The sequence below is a fragment of the Perissodus microlepis genome, chromosome 8 (genome assembly GCF_051167445.1).
Source record: "Perissodus microlepis isolate ML-2025 ecotype Zambia chromosome 8, ASM5116744v1, whole genome shotgun sequence".
In the NCBI taxonomy this organism is placed as follows: domain Eukaryota; kingdom Metazoa; phylum Chordata; class Actinopteri; order Cichliformes; family Cichlidae; genus Perissodus; species Perissodus microlepis.
Genome location: NC_140468.1, coordinates 12,586,200 through 12,611,936, shown reverse-complemented (window position 1 = coordinate 12,611,936; position 25,737 = coordinate 12,586,200). Strand labels below are relative to the sequence as shown.

The 25,737-nt window shown below is 41.5% G+C and overlaps 1 protein-coding gene across 2 annotated transcripts in view; it reads left to right on the top strand.

Annotated features, from left to right (window-relative positions):
- The window catches only part of LOC146381502 (adenosine kinase-like), a 126,387-nt gene that overhangs the window by 10,913 nt on the left and 89,737 nt on the right, over nt 1–25,737 (top strand). For both annotated transcript variants that reach the window (XM_084937572.1, XM_084937573.1), the window contains exon 4: nt 7,465–7,543. In XM_084937572.1, the coding sequence (XP_084793698.1) occupies nt 7,465–7,543 (79 nt within the window). The remainder of the gene's footprint in view (nt 1–7,464; nt 7,544–25,737) is intronic.

Below are 25,737 nucleotides of genomic sequence, written 5' to 3'. Positions count from 1 at the left end.
GCCGCTTGATTTCTCTGCATTTAAAAGCATACATGCTGCATTATGAGAGATGGCTGATGCAATCACAATTAAGGCTTGTCCTCGTTGGAGCTTTGAATTCCTTTCTTCCACTCTCTCTCTCGCTTGTTGATGGCCACTGCCAGCAGGTGGTGCCAGAAGGAAACATCACAAGTCAAAGGGGGCGTAACAAACACAATCTACATCTCTGTGCATGTGGGCGCTGCTACCCCCTCCTCACCTCGTCTCCCTCCAACTCCCCGCTTTTAAAGAGCGTTTTATAATTAAAATGTGGGTGTCTCAGCCAGTACATACAGCATGTTCAGTTCAGAAAAGCATGCTCAGGGCTATTTTTAGTCATCTTTGATCCCCCAGCAGCCACACAGGAAAAAGCCACTGATGGCAGCAGCCCTTTTTTTTTTTTTTTAACATGAAGGCTAGTTAGTGCACTATCTGTGCCGATGATTTCTCTACACCTAGCCTGTGCAGGGGTAGAGATGGGAGGCCTGACTGGTGAGCAGCAGCAGCACTCCCCGTGTGTTTAAAGTTCACACTGGGCCATATGGTCCCCGCAGTAGGGGGTGTTGGTGGAATTATTCACACGGAGCGCTCTGAATCACTGAGATCCTGGTATCAACCTCCAAGATAAGGGGAATGTCTCAAAGGCTTTGTGCTCCGGCTTCAAATCTCAATCCTCAAGAGAGCACCAGAAGCCCCATCCTTGCTTACACACTCCCTCTTCCCACTCCTCTCTCTCTCAGTGTGTCCCTCTCTCTCTCTCCCTTTCATTTCCTCACACACACTCTCACACTCCCTTTCCCACATCCACGCAGTACAGTGTGACAAACAACGCCACCCTCTGCAGCGCGAAGCCAAAAACCTGTGACATTTTAGAGGAAATAATATGAACTCATACTCCATGACCAGATTTTGCCCCCACCGCCTAATCCTTGAGTGCAGCCTAATTAAGTACAAACAGCAGTCCTCAGCTAATGCCAACAAATGGGCTGCTGCTGCTGCTGAAGCTGGATTGGCCCATTATTAAAGGGATGCACAGTTGTCGTTTCTGCATTCTAATGCAATTACTCACCCATTATGACCATGTAATTGTGCAGTCATTAATTGTGTATCCAGTCTGTGATGCAAAAAGTGTCACTGCAGAGAAGATGTGGCACTTTTTTTTCTTTCTTTCTTTCTTTTGCACCGAGGTACTCGAGGAAGGTTTTCTTAGCTAAGAAGGGATTTGCCCCAGTGGATTGAGATACCTGAGCGATGCCGATACTTTAATGCTTTTGTACAAATCAACATTCATCCCTTACTGTAGTCTATTAGAAGATGTCAGAGGACGGGAACAAGGCCTCTGTGGCTGTTTGAATCATGACTCATTTGTGTTCAGTACTTTTATATGCCTCATTCTTCGCCATCTATTCCCATCCTGCCCTAATGTTCCTCTGATAAGAATGTCCTATTCATTCTGCGTTCCTCACCGGTTGCTACACGGAGAGGGAGTGAGAGAGAGAGACTCTACAGGCATTGAATGAAAAGCACATCTATTTCTGAGAGGGAGCGCGAGCATGGTAGAAGATAATTATTGATTTGAAATAAGAAAAGATAAGGCTCAACCTTGAGCAGCCCAGCGATAGCACACAGAACAGAATAATTAATGGGCCTGTCTTGTGTCGGGACAAGCTTTCACACTGAGACGAGCGTATTGATTTTAAACAGATAAACTGCGTAACCCTTTGTGAAGGGTTTGACAAACAATTTAATTGGGGGGGAAAAACAACAATATTCCTCACCCTTTCCATCTCCCTTTCATCATGTCCCCGAGCTGTTTTTCCTCCGCCTGACCTATGGAAACAATTACTGTGCATCAGGCCTCGTACTGCCTAAAGACTACCAAGGAAGGCTGGTGTGGGATGCACACACACTGATTGGGGAATCTAATCAATGGTGGAACCTGTCTCCACTCCAGATGCCCGTGTTGAAACTGGGATTACCAAAGCCTTTTAGCTGCATTGGCCCCCTCTCTGTTTCTGTCAGATAGAGAGAAGATGGATCTGCCTGTTTAAATATACCTGCCTGCTATACTTGAAGCAGAGATAATTTACTGTTCCTGTACAACCCTCCTCCTGCCTAATCCCCAAGGAGAGCCAGCAAAGAAGCCCCAGTCCGCTCACTTCTTCCTTTGCCCTCCCCTGATTAGCGATAGAGGCCGTTTGATCATGTTTCCCTGCCTGTCCTTGTGATTTGTAAGCTGTTTAAACGTGAACGAGGCAATTAAACGAGGACGAACGGTGTGTAGGAGAGAAGGTGCCGTGGTGATCATTAGCGATGAATTACCCCGGTGTGCACTCAAACACTCGGGAGGACTTTCAGGCGGACCACTCCCGAGAATCCAGATCCAATCTAGCCATTGATTAACAGAGACTTGTTCTTCCTGTGAAATCACTCGACGGGGATTTTAGGGCACTCATCCGGTCTTATCGAGATAGGCTAACATCAAAGGCGAATGAAGAGGGATTGGGTAAATGGGCTCGCCTTGCCCTCTGTGTAAGAGACTTAGAGGAGCAAATCTTGAATTATTGCCTCATGTAAATAATCTACTTGGCTTGTTTTTGGGGAGGTGAGAGAGGAGCTCATGAGTCACTCGGGTTAGAGAACTCTCAAAGTACTTTGGAAGCTCTCATATTTCCCTTGATGGGAAACAACAGTGGGGGCTCCATCCTCAGGAATGTAAACAACGCAATGTTCCCGACTTGTGTGATCTGCCTCAACAGTTTGAACGCGTTAAGCCGGAGAGATCTGGAGGTATTAGTTGTCGAGGGGGGACTCTAGGACTCCGATACCCTCTGAATACAAATATTGTATTCAGCGGCTTAATTCTTCTAATTTGAATATGATTTCATTTAAGCTGAATAAATAAGTGCTGCTATTAGTCTCAAATTGGAAGGTATGAAATTGAAAAACTGTGGCTTTTAGTTAAGAGTGGCGTTTAACCAAAGTGCCACTGGCAGCCTCTTGTAAAACATGTTATATAACACATGCTGACCATACATTAGTGGAATACATGGCGTAGCTGGGATTGCTCTTACGCCGAGCGACACCAGTAGGTTTTAAAAGCCGAGGTTACTGGCTGAGGACATTTTGTTCAAAACAATTTCTTTTTTCTTTTTTTTTTCTCCCTCTGCTCCCTCCCATCACTGAGTGAGCTTAGACTGCAGTAGATGGAAAGGGATTTTCTCTCTCTAAATGGCCAAGGGGGCCGTTTACGGTGTCACTACTATGGGATCACATGATGTTTGAGGGTGTAAAGGTCTCGAGGCAGCTGCTCCTTTTCGGATGGGATTTTCGAGGCGTCCAAGAGCAGGGCCCCATGCTGTCTGCACTGAAAGGTGGAGCAAATACTTCTAGCAAGGGGGGGGGGAAGCACTGAAATCCTCAGAAGCTGTGTGTCTATTTGAAATGGGTTCTGGAGTCCCTCGGCTGCCTTCATGTTATAAACACCCACAGTGCTCAAATTCTTCTTTTGTCAAGGAGTCATAACAGGTGTCTCAGGAAGGATTTTTTTTCCCCCCGGTTAGCATATTTTCCACTTGCATGGAAAGTTTTTTTTTATTTATTAGGAACATTCTGCCCTGGGTGGACCTCTCGCCTTGAGACATGATATGTAGACTTTCTTTGAAGCAGTTAAGGTTACTTTCACACCCGCTCAAAATTCGGCCATGCCTAGTTAAACCAGGTTGTGCTGAAGTATTGAACACCTCTGGCTGGCACATGTTGGTAAGCCATGATGCACTTTGCATACAGATCAGTGCTGTCTGTGGCAAGTATACACAGTAGACATGACATATTTTTATGATCAGGGCTACAATTTAAAACATACAACCATTGACCAACCCCATAAAATGCGCTGGATCTCTGTAGCGCAGAGTACCAGTGCCCCCTTGGGATTCCAACTAAGCATTTTATTATGAATTTAAAGCAGTAACGCACATATAATTCAATGTGACTGATTTAGAAAAAGACCAAGGTGCATCTTCACCTTAGTTAGGCCAGTTACCATAGCATGGCGGATATGTTTATATATCCAGCCCCCCCCCCTCTCTAGGAGGCCAATGGTGCAAACAATGTGCAGAACGCAACATTATTCATGTTCTCAGCTTCCAAGATAAAGGGCTCTATCTCGCAGCGTAGCCTGGCTTTGCATCATGTTACGCCTGAGCATCGCAGCTATTGATGTTTGAAATGGCAGTATGATGGGGAAAATACAAAAATGATAGAACTGCCTTCAGTATTACCCTGGGGTGTTCCTTTGGTTTATGTTTGAAAACACAGCAATTGTTTACTCCGTATTCCCCGATGTAATGTCTGCTTTCTCGACTCATTTCTGTTTAGTCTGTTACAGTCATTTCTAAACTTTGCTGTGCGGTTCAAAAACATCAAACCTTTAATCAGATGCGGTCTCTCGCTAAACGACTTATCTGGGTATCAGGTTTTTATACATGGGAAAATAATAAAACGTATTTTTCTAATTGCTCTGAAAGCATCACCTATGAAATATGTGCAGTCGCCTATCTCTGCCAAGTTGAAGATGAATAGCTGCTTTTATTTTGTGCATCTCTTTGAGGAAGCAGTTCAAGTTCCTTAGAAATAACTTTTGCTCACTGCTCATCTTGCTATAATACTGTAAGGCTAAATACAACCATGTGTGAACAATGTTTCTCTCTTTTGCTTTTATCAAGCTGACATTTTAGACTCCCAACTGCAGATTTTCGACTCCAGCAACATTTGTGGTAAAGTATCCCATTTAACAAAATCCAGCTTTGATTTTTTTTTCTCCCCCCCTCTTTTCCCTGTAAGCAGTTTGTATAAACAACTTGCACCTGGAATGTCACGGTTAAAGAATGGCGTAAATGTATCCCACTTTTAGTCTGTTGTGTTTCTGGGTTTACGTGCTCCAAAACACAACTTCTTTACTGCTCGAAAAGGGAAGAAAAATGTTGCGACTTAACTAGGGGATTGGAAAATATATCCTTACAGGATAAGCTTAGTAAGTTAACAAAAAGTCTAGCACAAATATTTGGAATACTGAGTCAAAAGTAACAAATGCAGTATTTAAAATGGCGATCTAAAAAGCGATCCTGTGAACTTTACTTGTGTTTTCTGTTTAAATGATCAAGATAATTCTGTTAGGGAGTGTTAGGAGTGTTACACAACCACAAGACACTTTACAGGACTCTCTGTTTGTAGGTCTTGCTTATAACAAGCATCAGTAGAGACTTTCCAGCAGCAGCCACATGATAGTGCTCACCTTCAAAACCCACAGGCAGCTGCTTGTTATGTGCACATGTAACTTTGTGTTTTGATTAACCTCCAAACTTTGGTTTTAGTTTGGAATTTGCCGCAAAGTGTGCACGTCCTGTTGTAAATTTCTCACCGACCAGCATTACTGCATTAGCGGGTTAAAAAAGGAGCAGACATTGGCATTGGTTCATTTTATTTTTGACACATGTGTTTGTGGAAATTTAAATAACATTTTGGCTTTTTTAGCTAGAGGCAAGTATAAATAATTATTTTGATTGTTCTTATTCCATCTCATGAGTGCCCTCTAGGTAAAGTGAGCATGCTCTCTGTAGATCAGACCACATAAATGTTTGAAATATATAGCTAAACTGACAGATAAACACTTGAAATATGTGTCTGAAAAAGATAAAAGCATCTTTTGTTTGGTACTATTTAATTAACAAAGTCAGAGAGCATCCAGTGTGAGATCATTTTAACTAAACACATTCAGTGCCCGAGTTCATCTGAAGTGCTCTTCTGATATATCGAGAGATTGCTAACCTGTTAAATTCAGAGAACAGGTACATAATGCAGTTAAAATGTTTAATTTAAAGGTAAAATAAAAAGCTAAAACCATTATTTTTTCAGGAAGTGCCCATTGAGGTTGCGCATGTGAAGCATAAAGCTGTTAGATTAGTTTTATTCTGAAAAGACAAACTTTGAATATGCAGCACTTGCACAGTGCTGCTCCTTTAGTTATCCTAATGTTAACATTATCATCATAGCAACAGTCTGAGTGATAACTGGTTAGCCAATATTATAAGCAGATCCCAGCTTATTGCAGATTTCTTGTTATGTATGTTGTCCAAAATCATTTTTAAATACAGAAAATGATGTATAAACAGATGCTTGGGCTGATGTAGAAATGGTGTCATCGTGTAGTTTAACCAGAAGAGTGCCTCCCACTTTACAGTACTGTCTGCACAATGTACCGCACGTACAGTTGTATACATGTCACAGCTATGCATGAAATATGTTGTCAAAAACTTCATGAATTATGCTTCTCATGTGCTGCTCCTTTTTCATTATTTCTGTTGGCAAACTAATATACTTAATCACTTTATAGGGCTGATGGATGTGGTTTATACGCTAAGAACTGCTCATTTTAACCCGTTGCCGTTTGGTTGCTAAGCATATGTATTTCAACTTTTATGGCTATAACGAGATGCTATTGTTATGAAATGAAAACAACTGGATGCTTTCATAAGGTGCTGTAGGTGCAGAAATGCTAAAAACGGGTCATTTTAGGATGTTGCTGGGCGGTTTCTAGGCAACAGTGATAACATCATAATATCTGATATAGATGAGAACCACGGGGACAAGATGTACCTGTGTGCTACGTTTGGTTGCTCGACTCCTGATGGTTTTGCAGGAGTTTGCAAAAAGAGACACACACAGACAGACAGAGCTTTTATGTTTTATAGTAAGATAACATTTTTTTGTTCTTCCTGGGGTTGGATGTCAGCACGATGGTTTTAAGTGCTCCGACATAGAGCGGCATTAGCATTAAGCTGGAAGCACAGTTGTTTTCGCCATGAATGCAGGTCTAATAATCTTTCTCCTTTCAGCCTTCTTATGGTCTTCATCAGCCCCTCAAAGAAATGTTTGATGTTTTAGCTGCTAAATGCTCTATTATTTTCAACAGTTGGCTGCGAAATTAGTGTGGGGGACATTAGGGCACGGAAAATATTTTTGCTCTGAAGCTGAGTACAACTTTATAGCCACAGCGGCTGGAAATAACGTTGGTGGGAGCAGTGCGGCTGAATCGAAACAGCAACTTTGCTGGCCTTTAAACCAGACAATGGGTAGAAAGAGGAAATGGGAAAATTCTGTAGGCTTTAGGGAAACCACAAGATTAGGTGACGTTATCATGAGAAATTTAATGCTTGAGGCTGGCATGTTAAACGGGCTAAGTTGCATTTGACATACAAACTCCAGAAAGTTTTGATCCACTCTGCATTTGTACCCATCTCACCATGTCCCTTGCATTCTCTGCATGTCCTCCTTCATTACCTCTGTAAACCTTCTCTTTTCCCCAGCGCTTGGCATTGCCATAGTCAGTCTGTAATTGTTCTTAAACAGTGTCTTATGAAGCATTTCTTTTATTTTTGTTTGTTTCAGGTTTGAAGAAATTGTCAAGAGGAACAAAGTTGAGTACCATGCTGGTGGTTCTACCCAGAACTCAGTCAAAATTGCTCAGGTTAGTCTTCTCTGGCCGCCTGCCATGTGCCCGAATGTGTTTTGAATATACGGTGGTATGCTTGTAACCTTAGATTTGTCTGCCTGGCAGCCCTGGGAATACTGAGCATAGCTGCACAGCACGATGACACATTACTGTTTTAGCTTTTTAGCTGTTTTGAATTCATCAAACCTGCCACGAAAAGAGAAAGGCGGGAAGGATTAATAATATTTACAGTGTTATCTGGTTGGCCTAATTTCCTGAGACATATCAAACATCAATTAGAGAGAATTACAAGTAGACGCAATTAACATGTCACAACAAATTATACCAAACAAATGCTGATCCTCTCTCTGGCTGTTAAGACTGATTTGAGCATCTAAAAGAAATTGGTGATTGTCCAAATCTGAAATGGCAATCTGAACTTTTAGAAGATTATTCACTGAATGCTTTTTTTTTTTTTTCATGTGACTGCAGCAAGTCGCTGAATTTGACATCCAGTGATTAGCTGCTGATAAGGCTTTGGTCTGTTCACAATAAACAAAGAAAAAGCATCTAGCTGAAAAATAATTCTCTTCCAAGGAGGAGAAATGAGTGCAGAAGCTAATTGAGAGGCTGATGTCTGTGGAAGCGTAGAGTCTTTCTTCTGTGTGGGTTTTGTTTGTATGTGTCAGTACAGTGTGTAGACTTTGTATTTGTACACGTGTGCTTGTATATGTGCGCCTGTGTGTGTTTTTGTGTGTATTTAGCGCAAGATAGATACAGAGCAAGGGAAAAGAAAGCAGGCAGGCCCTCAGGCTGCCACCATCTCCATGCTTTGGAGACAGTAAACATCCTTTAAAAATGAGACGCCGAGCTGTGCACCTCCGTACAAACACTCTTTAATTATCAAGATCAGACACGTTTGCATAAACCTCAGTCACTCGCATTAACATTAACTGTCAAATTGATTTTATTCTTTGGGCAACAACTCCCTGCCTTTTAAATCTTGTTTGTTTGATGCAGTTAGATTTCATATAATTGGCTGACTCGCTTTTCTGCTTGAGTCGGTTAGATGTTGGAAAACAATCACTGCAAAATGCTGGAGCTTAATCTGTAGATTCACTTTAGGTTGCCACAGTGTAATCTGGGCTTCTAAAGGGTTTCTCGATTTAGAAACAACGACTTGAAGATAATGTCAACGGAGATGTGACTCAAAATCTGTGGAAGAATTCGGTGAAATCAAGGATGGTGGTCCTCTTAACCCTCCCCTCAAAGAGCCAATGACATGTGAGCAAGTCGTGTTGCTGGTTTGAAACATGCACAGATTTGGTTTTCAACCGTTTCAATTAGTTTTCAGGGTGGGTACATCTTGTTATTATTGTAGTAAAATCATAGGTATGTGTGTTTTGTTTTTTGTTTTTTTTTTACCCCTCAGCTGAACAACAGTGAACTTGACCTCAAGGTCAGAGGTTGGAGGTCAAGGTTTCAGAATCTCTCCTGAATCCGATAACTCAAGAACGAGGGGACGTAAAATTTTGAAATTGATACAATAGGTGTATCTAAATGGAGGCTGAGGGCACTGCCAGTATTTTTAAATTTTGGCTTACTTTATTCACAACATAAATTAACAAGTCTGTTTGTTTAATTTGTTTTGTGCTCTGGTGGATTAAGCCCAAAAAGTTGATCTGGATTGAGCCATTAATGAATGTACTGGGATTTAGTATAACCTGCGTGGGAAAGCAACTTATGCTTTGTGTAGCCTGAAATAACTGCCAAGATGGCTGATGACCAGCAAGCTTTGTTTCTAGGAGGATTTTGACGGTGTGAAGTGGGCGTGGGACCATTGGAGTTCCATTACTGGAGAAAATCTACAGGTATAAAATGAATCACATTCAGAGAGAGTGCTACAGTCACACTACGGACAACAGTTGTTGGAGCCTGCGGCACGGTCCATGTGAACTTCACTTTGAAGATAATGAACAGGTCTGCAAGACCACCCACAGTCAGTTGCCATCTTAAAAGCAACTTTGGTGCCTCAAAATGGTAATAAAAGGGAGTCAATCTGCTACCAGTTTGAGATTGAATGGTGTCAAGTTGGCAATTATGTACAAATTGGTTAAAAAAAAAAAAAAAATCACAAATTTGGCTAACCAAAACTTCACATAAACTTACATTCAGGGTCCAGCAAGAACTTTAAAACGTTGAAATAGTTTCAGATTCATAGAAATTCCCCAGGTTTTTTTTTTTTATAACATGTTGGCATCTGTCTCTGTGAGTGAGAGTTAGACCAGGATTACAGATAGGTTGGCCCCCACTGGGCGACCTGTGTAGTCGCTTTGAATGAAAAGTGGGCGTGCAGAGGTTGAGGGTGTTGTACACTAAATGTCTGGAGGACCAGTTGGTGGCTGAAAATACTTGGAATCAGCCTCCAGTAGCAAAAAATTCAATGCAACTATTTTAAATTCATTGTTCATTTTATTCTTTAGTCACATATACTCACATTAATTCTAATTAACTGGCCACAAGTGACATAAGCTAACATAATAGTCACTGCTAACTTAGCACTGTTGTTCTAAATGTAGTAGTGTTGCAGGAATATGTGAAGCAGATAAGATGTATTTTAAAAGGTGACTGCAATCAAAACCATTAGTATATTTAATAAACTAGTACATTTAATGAACTAGTACATGCCCAGGAAATAGTATTGTTTGGCACGTTTGTGCTGTTGGCAAACAGATATACGTAATCATGCTGAAAAAGTAAATAATGTTTATAAGCTAAAAAATGCTAAGAAAATATGTCTTTTTAGCCTGTTCCTACATGTTTGTTTGGTGTATATAATGAGATGCTACTGTGGTGAAATTAAAATGATAGCATCCTTTCATAAGCTGTTGTAGGCGGTTAAAGGCTAAAAACAGGTCATATCAGCCTGTTGCTACATGGTTGCCGGGCAACATGACAGTGTCATAATATATCATGCATAATTCATTTTTTGTGGATATAAGTTAGATGTTAATGTCATGAAATAAAAATGACACAGTGCTTTTTAAGGTGTTATGGGTAGATAGTTGAGAAAAATGGGTGATTTTAGCCCACTGCCATCACGTTGCTAGGCAACATGACAACGTCATAATATCTTATGTAAATAAAAACCTTCAAGGGCCTAAGATGTACTTGTGTGCCAAGTTTTGTTGATTAGTTATTGATGGTCTAGGAGGAGTTTGCAGACAAAGAAACAAACACACAGACAGACAGAAATTTCATGTAATATAATAAGATTACAAACTTTTACAACTCTTAAGTTTAAATGTTGTTGTGAGATTGTAAGTGCACAAGAAAACAAAATGTCACTTTTAGACATTTTGTTGCATAAAGGTTGTCATAGATTTTTCGTGTTTTATGTAAGCAGACACTGAAGGAACTGCCCCAAGAAATAAATGCCCCTTATGAATTTGAGATTTTTAGTGTGGGCCCAGACTGGAGAAAGAGCTGTCATGGCCTCTGTGCCCCGTGAGAAGCGTTTCGTCATCTAAATTGGCTTCATAATGGCATGGCAGGTCCTAGTCAAATGGTATTCTACTCTGTTTATTTGGATATTTACCCCCTTCAGAGGGAAGATGTAGTGCTGATTCTGAACTGCTCAAGATAACAAGAGTGTTTTCGTCCCACACCCAGAAGTCTCAGAAACAGTCTCTGTCAATATATACCTTGAAGCGCTGACTTTTCCACATTTCACTTTCAGGTGATGGTGTTCTTTTATGAAAAATGTATAATGCATAACCAGCTCACAGATTATCACATTGTAGCACCTGCAATATGTGAAACTTCAAACCCGGCTGTATTGTGGAAGCTGAACCTTCAAACACGAATGATATGCACTGCAGCACTGAATCCACATCAAAGGGGCCCAGTGACTAAATGAGATGCTCGATCCGGGGCAGGTTTGCTCAGGAGCATCACCGCCGCTGGAGGAGAGAGAGTAGTGTTCAGAGGCTTTGCACGGGAATTGCTACACACGCTGGGAAAACCCAGGGTGTGGGAAGATCAATGCTTTCGCCAGCAGAACTCGTACTTCCCTCCAAAACCCAGACACTTCATCGGAGGCTGTAATAGGTTAAATACTGCAGCTTCATCCAAGCTAAGGTTTCTGCACTATCAAGGAAAACCTAAACCTCGGCTTTAAGAAGATGCAGAATCAATGGTAATTGGATTTAGTCAAATGAGAATTGACCAAGCTGAAGCTTAGACGGATAAAGTATTATTTTCCTCTAACCACCATCTGCACCCTGCTCCTTGATTGAAATCATTCATTGCAGTGTTTGCTAGTCATCAGTAGCTTGTACTAAGTGCTGTCTTTGACACTACTTACTACCCACTATATTCATATTCAAATCATACAAGCCCCAAAGTAGATATAGCAGCGCATTTGTGCTTCCCTAGCTGTGCACCAGTGCTCCCCAATAAGCCTTGGATCTTGTTTGGATCAAGCCAGCGAAGTTGCAAGCTTGTACGCAGCGCTCTTTGGCTCTGATTCTCCTGAAAAAATGCAATGATAGAAGTGGGTTGGAGGTTGTTGCCTTTGCCCAGGCTCTAACAAACACCATGCCCTGAAGGAGCATCCAACATAAAGGCTTACCTACTGGATGTTGCAGGGGTGTAAGGTAACAAAAACCAGCCCAGCGTTGCCTGCTTTACACACAGCCTCACACATCAAAGGCTTTCTGCTCAGATAGGGCACGGCAGGAAACAACAATCATATTTTTTTCAGTTATTCACTGAGTTGAAGGAGGGGGAACAAAAAAACCGTGGCCTTTCTGTGCATGTGGGGCAGAATTTGGTGACACCAAGCATGCATGGTGTTTATCACTGGTGACAGAATTGGTGGGGGGGACTCAGTTGACTGGAGGGCTGTATCAAGCAGCACAGTCAGTTCATTTAGACAGAACATCAAAGTCCTCCAACAGCTCTTTGGGGCCCAGAGATTGAAGTCTGAGCAGAGACAGGCTCGCGGGGAGTTATTGCTGCTGCCAGGGAAGTAGATCCTACTCTAAGTGTCTCGTGTAAATCGTGCATTCTCATTATGATCCTCACAAATCAGCACTTTTGACACATTGTGTTTCTGTGCACTGTAAGCAGGGTGTGTACCTATTCACCAAACGGACAAATTGGTTCTTCTAAGGGGCCTTGCTTTGAAAATGTCGCTAAAAGTTATGATTAAGTATGTTCTCTTTTCTTTATTTAGATTGGCATTGGATGCTTTTCAGCCTACATCATCAATTCACCGTGATGTCTTAATTACTGTTTAGAAAGTAAAGGCTTTTGAAAAATCTGCTCTCCTTGTCATGCTTATGATGCCTGTTTAACATTTCCTCGGACTTGGTCAATTGTGGAAGAGGTGAATGGGGCCCAGCCTCGGTTGTTGGCTCTGAGGTTCTTAATTGGAAACGCATGTGCGCCACACAGTTGAAAGTTGTATTTAAAAAGCAGAAAAATCCCACAGCACTACTTGACTTTGTGAAAGGTCCTCACCAGCTCATATTTTGCAAGAGAATACTTAAACCGGGTTTGATGTCTCATTGAACGCAGTGACTTATTTCTCAGGGTGAAAGTATTCCATGACCTAATGTTTGGCTTTTACAGCTCGTTTTGTTAAATAAATAAAGAATAGCGACTTGCCTTCATTTGAATGGGCTAAATGAAGAAATACCTACGTCTGGTACCACTTAGAGAAAAGAGGACAGTTAAGGAAAAAGAGAGGAGCTTTTGTGCTCAAACTATTTGAGTAAACTTTTAGAAGGATGTACGCTAAAAGGGGGCATTTGTAATTTTTAGCTGTTGCTGTCTGTCCTCACTTATTCTTCCTGCACTTAATGATCAGTATTGAAACAAATATTCTTTGCTTCTTTGTGAAAAGACCTGGAGGGCTTTTGTGACATTTAATCGTGGCTCATTCTGGGATCTACATAAAAGCTTCCACTTTTTTTGTGTGTGTGTGTGTGTTTTGCTTTCTGATCGCATTGAGCTTGTAGTTGCATAGATCTGAGTGCAGCTGTGCCAAAATGAGCATGCTAATAGCCGATTAAAACCTAAACCCTGGTGGGCCTTTGAGTTTCTAGCCACAGAAATCAGTCCTCTCAAGTATGTGCCTGTTGTTAAAGCAAAAAAAACCCCTCTTGTTTGTTTTAAGACAGGTTAATTGCAAAACCACTGTTAGCCCCTGTTCTGAGCCGTTTTATGGCACCGGGGTCTTGTCGTTTCTTTCCTAGTACAAAGCACTGAAAGGTCACAGTCTGTTAAGCTTCTTGAGAGAGATGCATGAAACCAAATGGATTTTTTTTCTTCCGTTTTTTTATTCCCATCTCCACTCATTGCAGACATTCCAGGTGTGCAAGTGTGCACTTGAGTGTGTGTGTGTGTGTGCGGGGGGGCAGGCTGCCATTGTTTTCCTCGGCACAAGCAGCGGAAGCGAAGAACGCCTCATTCGCTTTGATGAGCGATGTGTTCATGCGTAGGCTTCAATGTCACCCGCCATGAGGCAGCTGTGAAGTCGCAGCTCATGTCTGCGGTGCCATTTACTCAATGATGAAGTGAGGAGATCTCTGTTGGTTCCACATTCACCTCCCCTTTACGCGCACACATGCACGTATACACACTGTCTGAGCACATGTTCCTCCCACCTCGGCTGTATTGTGACTGTATGTCACAGCTAATACCAGCATGCATTAAATCTCAAACTCTGCGATCACAATAATAAAGGTTGACTGAGCGATTATGCAAGCCTTCGTCGTCAGAAGGATTTCACAGCTGATTGCCCTGCCGCATCCTGCCTTCTTTCTCGTGTTTCCTCAAATTTGACTTTCACACAAAAATAATTTGTTGGATTTAATTTTGCGTTTAGATACCGGAGATCCCGATGCCCCGGCAAGGAACGGCACAGATTGCCATATAGGTGACATATTACCGTCCCCATTGAAGTTAATTTGCCGTCAAATTTGCGACTTAATTTAAGCTGCCAAAGGGAAGACGTGGGGAGTAGATTGTAACTCATAAGTATGCATTGGAAAGAGTGTTGATTAACATTGAGGGCTCGAGAGACAGACGCACTCAATGTGTATCATCTGGCCTCAGAGGCTGGCAGTGGAATTGAATGTGATATCTTGCATAACGTGTCCTTGCTTTAAGTCCTTGGTTCCAGGCTCAGGAAGAAAGGCTGCACCATTGGCTTGCTTGCTTTTTGCTTGGCTGTTGTACAGTTGCCCAGGCTCCAGGCGAGCTCTGAGCAAAATCTGAAAGGACTTGTGAAACAGACAGTAGTCTACATATCTGGCAGCATGCTCGCGTCAAATTACAGAACGATATTTTGCACAGGACACTCGGCACGCCTGCCACCTTGCTGTATTCTGCAGTTAAAAGCAGCCACTTGTAGGTTTGATACGCAGACAATGAGAGAAAAAAAAGTGTTCTCAGATGGCTGCGGAAAGGCAAAGCCATTCAGATTGCAAACAGTGGTTCATTAAACAACCTATTGTTTGAATTATATGTTGACAAAGGTCAAGTAAGTGATGAATGAAAGGATGATTGTGCATTTTACACAACTGTTCTGCATTTTCATGTGATTATTGAACGATGCCCCTCTCTCATATTTCCCCACAGAATGTCTGTGGCAGTAGTATTTATTTGGCACATTCTCAGCATGCTCCCACTCTTGCGGTTGAAGTGTTGCGTAGCAACTGAGAAAAACAGCTTTAAATATTTTGGTTAAAAAGGTTTTAAGAAAATAAAGAACAGCCTGCAATTACTGTTCATTTCTCCCGAGTTCATAAGTTTAAGGAGCTGTAGAATTGTGCCAAGTAATAAATGAAATACCAAATTAGGCTTTGTGTTGGCGTGGTAAAAACCGAGAAACGATATGTCTAGAGTATCGCGTCCTCTTGTGCCAGTTCAGTTACTCATCTGAAGCTATTTTGTTTATCGAATAAATGCTGGCAGCTGTCTGCACCTTCACTAATTCACAACTGTTTTGAAACAAAGCTCAGAGTAGTTTTCAGAGTGCAGCTCAGCTCAGTTTTCAAGCCAACTGAGTATATCTTTGACAGGATGGAAAATGTGTAGGTGAGTGCAAATTTGAAGTGATGTGCCTCAGGAAAACGGATGGGGATGGAGCGATGGGGATGGGGGCGCATGTGGAGAGGGGGAAGGCTGGATGACGCACAGCAGGTGACAGACAGACACTAATAGTAATGGCTCTTATCAGTGCTTCGCTCGCTCCCTCTTTTCACATGGGCTCTGACATCCTCCTCCTACTCCACCCCCTCCATCTAGCAGGGGGTGTTGGGAGCTCGCTGGGTTGTGCAGCCCGCTCAGACGGAAAGAGCCTGCCAAACACCGGTCCCCTCACATATAAATTGCATCATTAACATCGCCTAGATTATTCCAAGCTCTCCCACCGGGTTTATGGCAGCACCGGCTCAACTTAACTATTTGACTCACTGAAGACATTCAGGTTTCCTGACTGAGCTGTGCTTAGATCTGCTGTGAAATACGCCAGTTCTATTCTATCTTAAGCTTTTAAACAAATCCTGAAGAAATGTGCCTGTATTTTTCACTCATCGAGGCTTATTAGGCTAATGTGCTTCGTTTTCTGTCTTGAGTTGCCAAAACTTGAGTTGTATGCTGTCATGCACACCAAAGAATCCTGTTTGTTCTCATGGCTGGCTATAGTACTGCAGTATTAATATTTTCAGTCTGTCCCTATTTATGTACCGAAATGTATTCAACATCACCTTTTAAATAATGTTCCTAATTTTCAGTTCAACATTAAAAAACTCTTGACTTCATTCATTTGGGCTGCAGTCTTTTATGAAATAGTGGCAGTACAGTAATGTTTTCAGATTTCCAATAATTCAGCTGAACAATTTGAAATTACTACTCACAATATTAAGGATATAATTAAAAAAAAATCCTTACACTGAATAGTGAAGGTCATGATTTTTCAATATTTAAATATTAATTAAATTATATAAAAATAGTTGATGGGACTAGTGGTTGTGTTAAAATATATTTTACTATGTTTTTACCCGTGTTGGTAAGGATTGTTTCTACCCAAATCAATTTAGTTCAAGTATTCAATTTCTACAGCGTCAATTCATAGCAACAGTTGTCTCAAGGCACTTTATATGAGGTAAAGACCCTACAATATTAGAAAAAAACCTCAGTAATCAGGACCCTATGAGCAAGCACTTGGCAACAGTAGGAATAAAAAAAAACTCCCTTTTAACAGGAAGTAACCTGTGGCAGAACCAGAAGCTATCTGGTGGCTCAGGGGGTTGGGAAGCGTATCTGTAACCGGAAGGTCACCGGTTCGATCCCCGGGCTCTCTGTCCTGGTCGTTGTGTCCTTGGGCAAGACACTTTACCCTACCGCCTACTGGTGTTGGCCAGAGGGGCCGATGGCGCGATATGGCAGCCTCGCTTCTGTCAGTCTGCCCCAGGGCAGCTGTGGCTACAACCGTAGCTTGCCTCCACCAGTGTGTGAATGCGAGAGTGAATGAATAGTGGCATTGTAAAGCGCTTTGGGTGCCTTGAAAAGCGCTATATAAATCCAATCCATTATTATTATTATCTGCTGTGATCAATTGGTTGAGAGGAGAAAGAGCAGAGGGTGAAGTTAATCCACCTAAAACCTGTTTGGCTTTTCTTCACCTTCTTTCCTCACCACAGCACATAATGTGCTTCCATCTTACCTTATCCCTCGCATCTTCTTCTTTCACATCAACTCTCTGCTCTCTCAGTTTCTCTGTGGTCTTTCAGCAGTACAGTTTCCACCTGCACCCTGCTCGTTAACAACTGCAGTCATGATTGTTGTTAACCCGGGCCTATACGCCAACAAATGCCCTACCTGATGGAACCCTCCCCATCTCCCAGATGGCAAGCTGGTAAAAGATTCATGCAGTAAAGTTAGATGCTTCTGCACAAACAGGAGAAAAATGAAAAGCCAAAGACTATTGTGCAAACACTGCTTGGTAAAGCTGCTATGTTTTAAGTCTACTAGAACTGGGTGCGGGTGGACGATTTAAAAAAAAGAAAGAAAGAAAGTGATTATTACAATAGTCTGTTTGCTTGAAATGCCCATCTCAGTTGATAAGGTGAAACATCAGTGTCTAGGTAAGGTATTGTGCCACCAGAACAGCTTCAGTGTGCCTTGGCTTCTGTACTCTACTGGGCAGATGGAAGACGTTTGGTCCAAATCTCCCATAGATGTTCAGCTGCTTTGAGATCTGGTGACTGCAAAGCCATAGCATATGATTCACATCATTTCCATGCTCACTAACCATTTAATGACACAGTGGCCCCTAAATGGAGTCTTGTTATCAGAGTTTAACCCCTCCTGTTGGGACAGAAATAAAGGTGATCCCACAGAACACCTCAGTATTGCTTTGCAGTGACAAGTTGGCCCAAACCATATTGGCTCACAGTCTAAGGTTAAGAGTCTGTTCATTAAAGGTCTTTTCCCCTAATTTAGTGTAAGCGTGGAAAGATACAGTTGGATTACCAGAGCAACTGGTTTGCATGACAATGGACATAATTTCATCCCTCTTTTTTATAAAGAAAAGCTCCAAATTTCTCATTGTTTGTGAGACTTTCAGTGATTTGATATTTTAGGTGATTGTTAAAGGTACAGTCAGTCATTTTTTTAGGTTATAGAAAAGGTAATAGAGGTAACAGACTAAAGAATATGATTAAAAAATTGATTACTGTGTAATTAAGTCTTCTGACAAATTGATACAGGCTCAAAAATTAAGAATCAATCAATTAAAAATATGTAGGAGCGGGCTCTGGTAAAAGTTTTAATGTTTTATACATTTAGTTGGAGAGTGGCCATGTATGTTGTATGCCAGACATTGTTGCAATTACTTATTGTCAGCATTTGAGACATATAACCCTCCCATGTCTGAACAGCTAACAAGAGCCGCTTAAATAACAACAACAGCAAGTCAAAAGCTCACATTCACTGATAAATATTTTATTTATAGTCTTACGCTGTATGGCAGGGGTCTCCAACTCCAGGCCTCGAGGGCCAGTGTCCTGCAGGTTTTAGATGTGTCCTTGGTCCAACACAGCTGATTCAAATGGCTAAATGACCTCCTCAACATGTCCTGAAGTCCTCCAGAGGCCTGGTAATGAACTAATCATGTGACTCAGGTGTGTTGACCCACGGTTATATCTAAAACCTGCAGGACACCAGCCCTTGAGGCCTGGAGTTGGAGACCCCTGTTGTATGGGTTTATTTGCTAAGTGTCCTAATCCAAAAGTGTAATTTTTGCTCGAAAGACAGTTTTACTAACAGTGGCTAACAGTGAATAATAGCAGCTAACAGTGACTAATAGCGGCTAACAGCAGCAAAAACAGCAGCACTTAATGAAAAGAAAAACTCAGGACACTCCCCTACATATCACTCACTGATGCCTCCAGCATCCAAACATAAAATACCACATAATGTTTAATTGACACATCCATTCTTTGTCCCTGATTTATTCATAAATTATTGAAATATGTTAAAATGTGGTCTATAGCGAATGTTTTTGTAGTCAAAAGGTAGTAGAAACACATTGACTGTCTGCCATTATAGGGTACACTCGAAATGTGATGTTTTTGGTCTGTTTTGGCTGATTAAAACATGTTTATCCTACAGCAGTCAAAGTAGCTAGGATTATGCAACTCAGTTAGGAGAGGATGACTGCAATCTACAAGCTACTGACATCTAGTGGTGAGGTTTTACACAGAGTACCTTTAAACTATGGAGCAGAAAAGACTGTGAGTATATCATGTAAACATATCAAACAGTCTTTAGGTTCTAAAACGAGATGATTGTTGTTTTAAAAAAAAAAAAAAATTAATTGCTTAAACATTATCAAGCAGGTGTTATTTTGGGATTTCTGAAAATATTAATGTAATAATAATAATAACAATAATTATAATAATATAGTTTATTAGGAATTAGCTGTTATTTTAACATCAAACGCTGCTCGACTTGCGTACTGTTAATTGCCCCAGTTCTTTAAATTATATTAGACAAGCTGAGATCCATTGCAAATCTGAAGGAGGCTCTTAAGCTCAGTTGATATCTGCAGCATAGCAAGATGGAGCTTCTTGCTCAGATCAGTTAGCAATTAACTCTGTAATTACTATCTGAGGTCAGGGTTAAGCTCAGAGTGAAAGGTTGAAGCAGCAAACATTTTTATATGATCCTCTTACTCAATTATCCTTTCTCCGTGCTACAAGGTTTTACCTCATGGGGAGAATACATTACACAAAGCCCCTTGGCAATTACTCCTCAATGAATATCCTCATGGTGTACAGTCCATATGATTAATCTGGAATCCCCTCTGCCCCTGTCCAACTGCAGGGCCAGCTCTGCTTACCATGCAAGTTTCATTTTCACCTGAACAAATGGCTCCTTTAGACAAAAAGTGCCAACCTTTTACTTTTACTGGCTGCTTGCTAGAGGGAAAAAAAACAAGAGAAAAAGAAGGGGGGGGCACAGCCTCCTGCAGCAATAACAGATATCCCAATGAGGGGGAAAAAGGAGGGGTGGGGTCAGAGTGGTTGGTGGTGGTGGGGAGTTTTTTGGAGGGGGAGACACTTAATAGTGTTTAATAAAGGAACATTTATTTTTGTGCTTCGGCCTGTAACAGCCTCAGGAAATAGCTCGGTCTCTTGATCGGGAGCAAATCCTATTAACTTACAGTGCTCTCACTCAGGGTAATGGGCTCCACCTTGAGACTTGGGAGAACACTTTTCCCTCTGACACACTGATACTGGTGTCTGGAGGGCTCAGCGTTGGGTAGTCTAACACTTGGGCAGAGACTAATCAAGTCAAACAATCTGCCAGGCTGGAGCAACACCGAGTGAGGATGTTGATATCCAGCGAGCTCATTCAACAGACCCCTTCACACGTTCCTAACCCAATACCAAAGGATCAGTGCACGGGATCGGTTCAAGATCAGGTTATTCGAGCCCCTGAGAATTGTAAAGCGATCCCAGAGCAGCTTTTGCTTTCTCAGGAGTGATCAGAGCTGTCGGTTCTGTTATAGACTGCTAGGGCCGGGGCCAAAGGGAACTCCTGGAGTCTCCATTTATTTCTGTCCGGCGAGGGAAGGACTGTCTGTGAAAGTGTTTGCACTGTGTGTGTTTGAGGGAGAAAGTGAGAACGAGAAACTCAATTTACAGTATGTGGGTAACCACCGTCCCCAAACCAATTGGTAGAAAAACTCCAATATCTTTTAGTGAAAACATGGTGAACCTCGAGTTTATTATTTTCTGTCAGGATTCTGATGTTTCAGAAATGGCTGTAGTTAGTATAAAGCTGCCACATACTGTAATTACCTTACTGCGGGAACCTCCGGAGAAATGGGAGCTCTCTATCAAAGCATAACTACTCCAATTAAAAAACTGCACTGGATTGAAAATCACCTTTGTGGGCGGCAACAGACTCTGCTAAAAAGCACCAAATTGCTCCTTTCCACACACATTCCACATGTTTTTGTTTTTGTTTTTGGGATTGGCACCATGTGAAAGCCTCTGGAGCTTCATTTAGACATGTCCTAAATGTGGTCACGTTTGATGCTATGTGACTCCACTGATGGATCGCCTCAGTATGGGCTCTTTCATAAATCCATGTTCAATGGCATGTTCTTCTCCTGTCACCATTACCCCTTGTGCCTGCTGTCATCCGGCTGTCTAATGTCTGCAGAGTTAGTGTGCACCTGTCACATAGAATTTATGGCATGCAATTTGTCGTGTACCATGGGAGTTGCAGTTTCTTGAGAACTTTTGTTTCTTCCTCCCCAGTATTTGATGGACATTAAACATTGGTGTTTCTGGCCAAGAGTGAAATATTGTGTTTCCAGGTTTTGTAATATGTTTTGGGTTCATGCGTGTTTCACTAGGATTACCAGACCCTTTGCCTGCACATGAGCAATTTCCGAATCCGTTTGTGAAGATGTATTTTTTTTTTTCCTGTGTAAAACAAGACTGCTTTTCTTTTCTGTTTCTAAGATGCGAGTACTTTGGTAATACTCCGGACAGCATTAGTTTGGCTTGTGATGAGCTGTCAACAGCTTTGTTAGATACAATAAAAGGCAGTGAATGTGCAGCAATTAGATGTTTGTTCTGTATTATTGTTGCACAACTGCACCATTGCTGCTGGTACTCTCAGCCAGGATTATCACCCCTAAGAGGGGGAAGCATTACAGAATGACAGCCTCTCATGTCGAACAAGTCAAGCTGATTCAGTGAATATTGAAGAGGTTCCCACCACACGTTCATGTGCATGTTAAGGGAGCAGCGATAACCTTGTTTTGATTTGCATCTCCTTAGCAATTAAGATAATATGTCGTAATTAGAATTTTAATGTACCGCTGTGAGATTTTTGATAATTATACAGAATTCTCTGCGGTTATTTTCTCTTTGCCTGCTTGTCTTCACAGATGAATTCATGGCTGATTAGATCACTGCTCTAATCAGATTTGAGTTACATTGTAAAATATCTTCCCACATGTCTCTGTCAAGCTGAGTTAAACAGTGTAACTGTGAAGCACTTAACACGGCATCACATATGTTCGATGGGGATTGTACAATTTGTACTTTTACAAACAGCAGGTTAAGACGTAACAACAGATAAAAAGCCGAGGTGGAACTTCAGGCAGCCAGTTCATGTAATTAAGTCTAAAGACTGGTTAGCTGAAATACAGGGTTGAGGCAATGTCTTGCACTGTCTGATGTTGCGCCCTCCTTCACTCCTGCGCTGTTCTTTACATAATGAAACATTCAACAGTGTTGATGTGAGCTGCAAGCTGACATTTGGGACATCACAGACATGTGCAGGATTTGAGGGTGATGTAAATTTCACATTTTACTTGTGGGGGACAAAGTGGTGCAGGTCCTGGGTTTGAATCCACCAACCTGCAAGGGTTCGCTCCACACATGCTTCCTCCCACAGTCCAGTGACTTGGATGTTAGGTTAAATGGTGATTCTATGTGTGAATGTGAGTGTAAATGGCTGTTTTTTCTCCATGTTATGCCTGTGACAGACTGGTGATTTGTCCAGGGTGTATCCCGCATTTTGACCTATGGCACCTCTATCGCTGTGATTGAGGAATATTAATGTTAGTCTATGACTTGGATGGACTGAAGTTTTGAATAGATTATTGGAAGATGATAAGAGTTGGAAATGTTTATCAACAGCACTTTGGGTCATTCTCAGAGTTTTTGTGAAAATATTTGACTTGCACTGACATCAGCTAACTGCACACATTAACATACTCATGTTAGTTAGAACGCATTAGTGTTTGTGCGTATGACAAAATGCTAAAAAATAGCGGCTAGTGGCACTAAAAGGATGTATGAGGCACAAATGCTGTACATGCTACAGGCAACATTGTCATTTTCAATTATTTGTTGTTTGTTTTAACATTACAGGATATTTCAAGGTGTTAGCTTTGTTTACTGTAGCTGTCCAGTTCAGTCCTGATATCAAAACATAATCGGTACCAATACCAGTATAATTGTCAGTAACTAATTTGTTACAAATGATTACCTCACCTTCTTAAACATAAGATTCCATTATTAGAAAAGTTGTTTTAAACACTGACATGATGGTAGATTATTTATTTAAAATGTTAACATTATTGTTATGTTGACAAGTTTATTGGACCCCAAAACATTAAGTGACTCAGTGATACCTAGAAGTCTTTCTTGGACTGCAGGTTTGCTAACTATCTTGACAGGAAGTTAGCTACAGTTAAAAATAGCAATGCTAACAGGTAAGTGGTCAGCTAAGCTACTAACATAGATTTCCTCATTATAGTTAGATTGTATATGTTACTAATGCAAGGACTGAATTCCATTAAGTAATATAGTATATTACTGTCTCTTTTGCTAAATAGGTTTATACCTTCTGATGTATTTTAATTAACAACCAAAAACAGTAGATTATCTTTTTAAATCATTCAGTAGTATTCATATTTTCAAAAGAAATGACAGAATTAAACTTAAATGCTTAACTGTTTGGAAAGACTTTGGCAAATACTGAAATGATTATGAAACTATAAACTTTATTTAATGAAGACTGACTCTGTGTGTGTGTGTGTGTGTGCTATGAAGAAACCGCGGGTCCAGGCTAGCGCTAGCAAGGTGTACCTAATGTAGTAGCTTGTGAGTGTGTAGTTATATATGTAATGAATATTGTCCAAGTGTTATTTGGGCTCTAATTAACACTTTCAACAGGACAGGTTTGCTCTCATAAAGCAGTTCAACATTTTTGAAAACGTGGTGGCTAATTACTTGAGCGTGGATATAATGAATCAATTACAGATTCAGTTGTTGAGTCTTTAGCACTGGCAATGTTAAATTGATGCGGGCTCGGCTCTCAGATTAGTCTGTAGACAGCACAGTGCAGCGCTAGGATCATTCCACGTAATGTATATTTCATCAGCGTACCTACCCTCAGTACATTAACTATGATTGTTTGTTATTTGTCTGCCTGTGTTTTCGCACTGCTGTTTCCTAGCTGCTTGTTTTTATTCAGCACAAGACAGCAGCCAATATTCCTCTTGGCCTTTTCACCACAACAGTACAAACCAGTCAATATTGGCAGGAGAATATTTTCCTGCCCCAAGTTGCCACACTATCAATACTTGAGGATGATAACAGGGGCCAGGGTAAATGAACAGAGATCTGCAAAGAAAAACTAAACCTGAGACCTCTTTGTGGTGCGAAATTGGCCACCACAAAGGAATTAATGACGGATCCTTCCAGCATAATTGTCTAATTATGCCGGGCAGATGGGGCACTGCTTTAACTAGGACACATTGTGCTACCTCTCCAGACTCTCCACAACAAAAGGCAAACCAGTGTGACAGCCTCTTCAGCAGTGAGTGGGAGGGAGAGTGAAAGAAAGAAAATGGAGAGAGAGTAGCGGAGAGGAGGCGGTGGGGGGAAACTGGGTCTGTCACTAAGCCATTCCTCCACTCGATATGTTACCACAGAAACAAATGTATGGTGTAAACACTGCGTGGATCACAGCTCCTGGGAGGTGAATCACTGCAGTGTAATGAGGTTGGTTTACATGCTGCTTCTCAGCTTCCCACCCAGGCTAACTCAATACTTAAACCCTCTAATTAAAGAGAATCGGCCACTCGATAATTGATCACATTGGTTGCCTCGGCGTACGCCTGCACTGTAAGGCTTCGTGCCACTGTTTATTAGAGCTGTCTGCCTGCTTTGTCTCCTGGGAAGGAGAAGAGAAGAGAAATGTTGCAGGGGAGGGGCAGGTGGGGATGAAGTGAAGGTAAACATGCAAAGAAATTAAATCTCTGCTCTTGAAAGGTGTTGTTAACGTAGCTACGGGATAGAATATAACATAACAGTTAATGTCTCAGAGGACCATCTGGAATGTCAGGTAGCGGTAAAGCTGCTAGATTTGGAGTCATTCCTTCAAAAGAAAGCAGCCCTTGATTTAGCTTAAAATTTTACAGTGTCTCCCGGTCATACATTTCCTTTTTTTTTTTGAGTATGTTCTGAGGATGCGATGCTCAAAAGATGTGATTGATGTGCTCTGGACATTGTTCACGGATCAGAAGCTTATCACATCTAATGTAACAAATCAATTTCAAAGTTGAATAGGCTGTGATATCACAGTGCTACAGTTTAATCTGTCTATTTCACAATAGATTGCGTTTACTCCTTATATTTCTAATACAGTACGTACCGTTTTAATTTGACCACCTTTCCCCTTTTTTAAACTCGTGGCTTAGATGTTCTCGACTCATCTTTTCATTGCTGTGTTTTGAAGCAGGTGCACAGGAAGCGACAGGACTGACTATCGAGCATCTTCGCCACCTCTGACTTATAGATTTCCTCTGACTCCCCGTGACGTGGGGTAATTGCAGAGTTTCAGAAATTGATTAACGGAAAGTAAATGTATCATCAAGGCCAGGGCTGAGTGGGAGTGGATTGACAGTGTTACATGAGGTGAGGTGACAGGAGGAGAAATGGGGCTGCTGGAGGAGCATAGCAGCTAGTAGCATGTGTTTGTGGTAAATGGGTCTAGAGTACACCTGCAGAGCAGACAGAGCAGGCTATTATAGACGGGCCAGAGCAGGTGTGGTGGAGTCGAGGAAGAGGTACAACTACAGGCACTGTGCTGAAAGCTCTTTTTGTTTGTTCATTTGC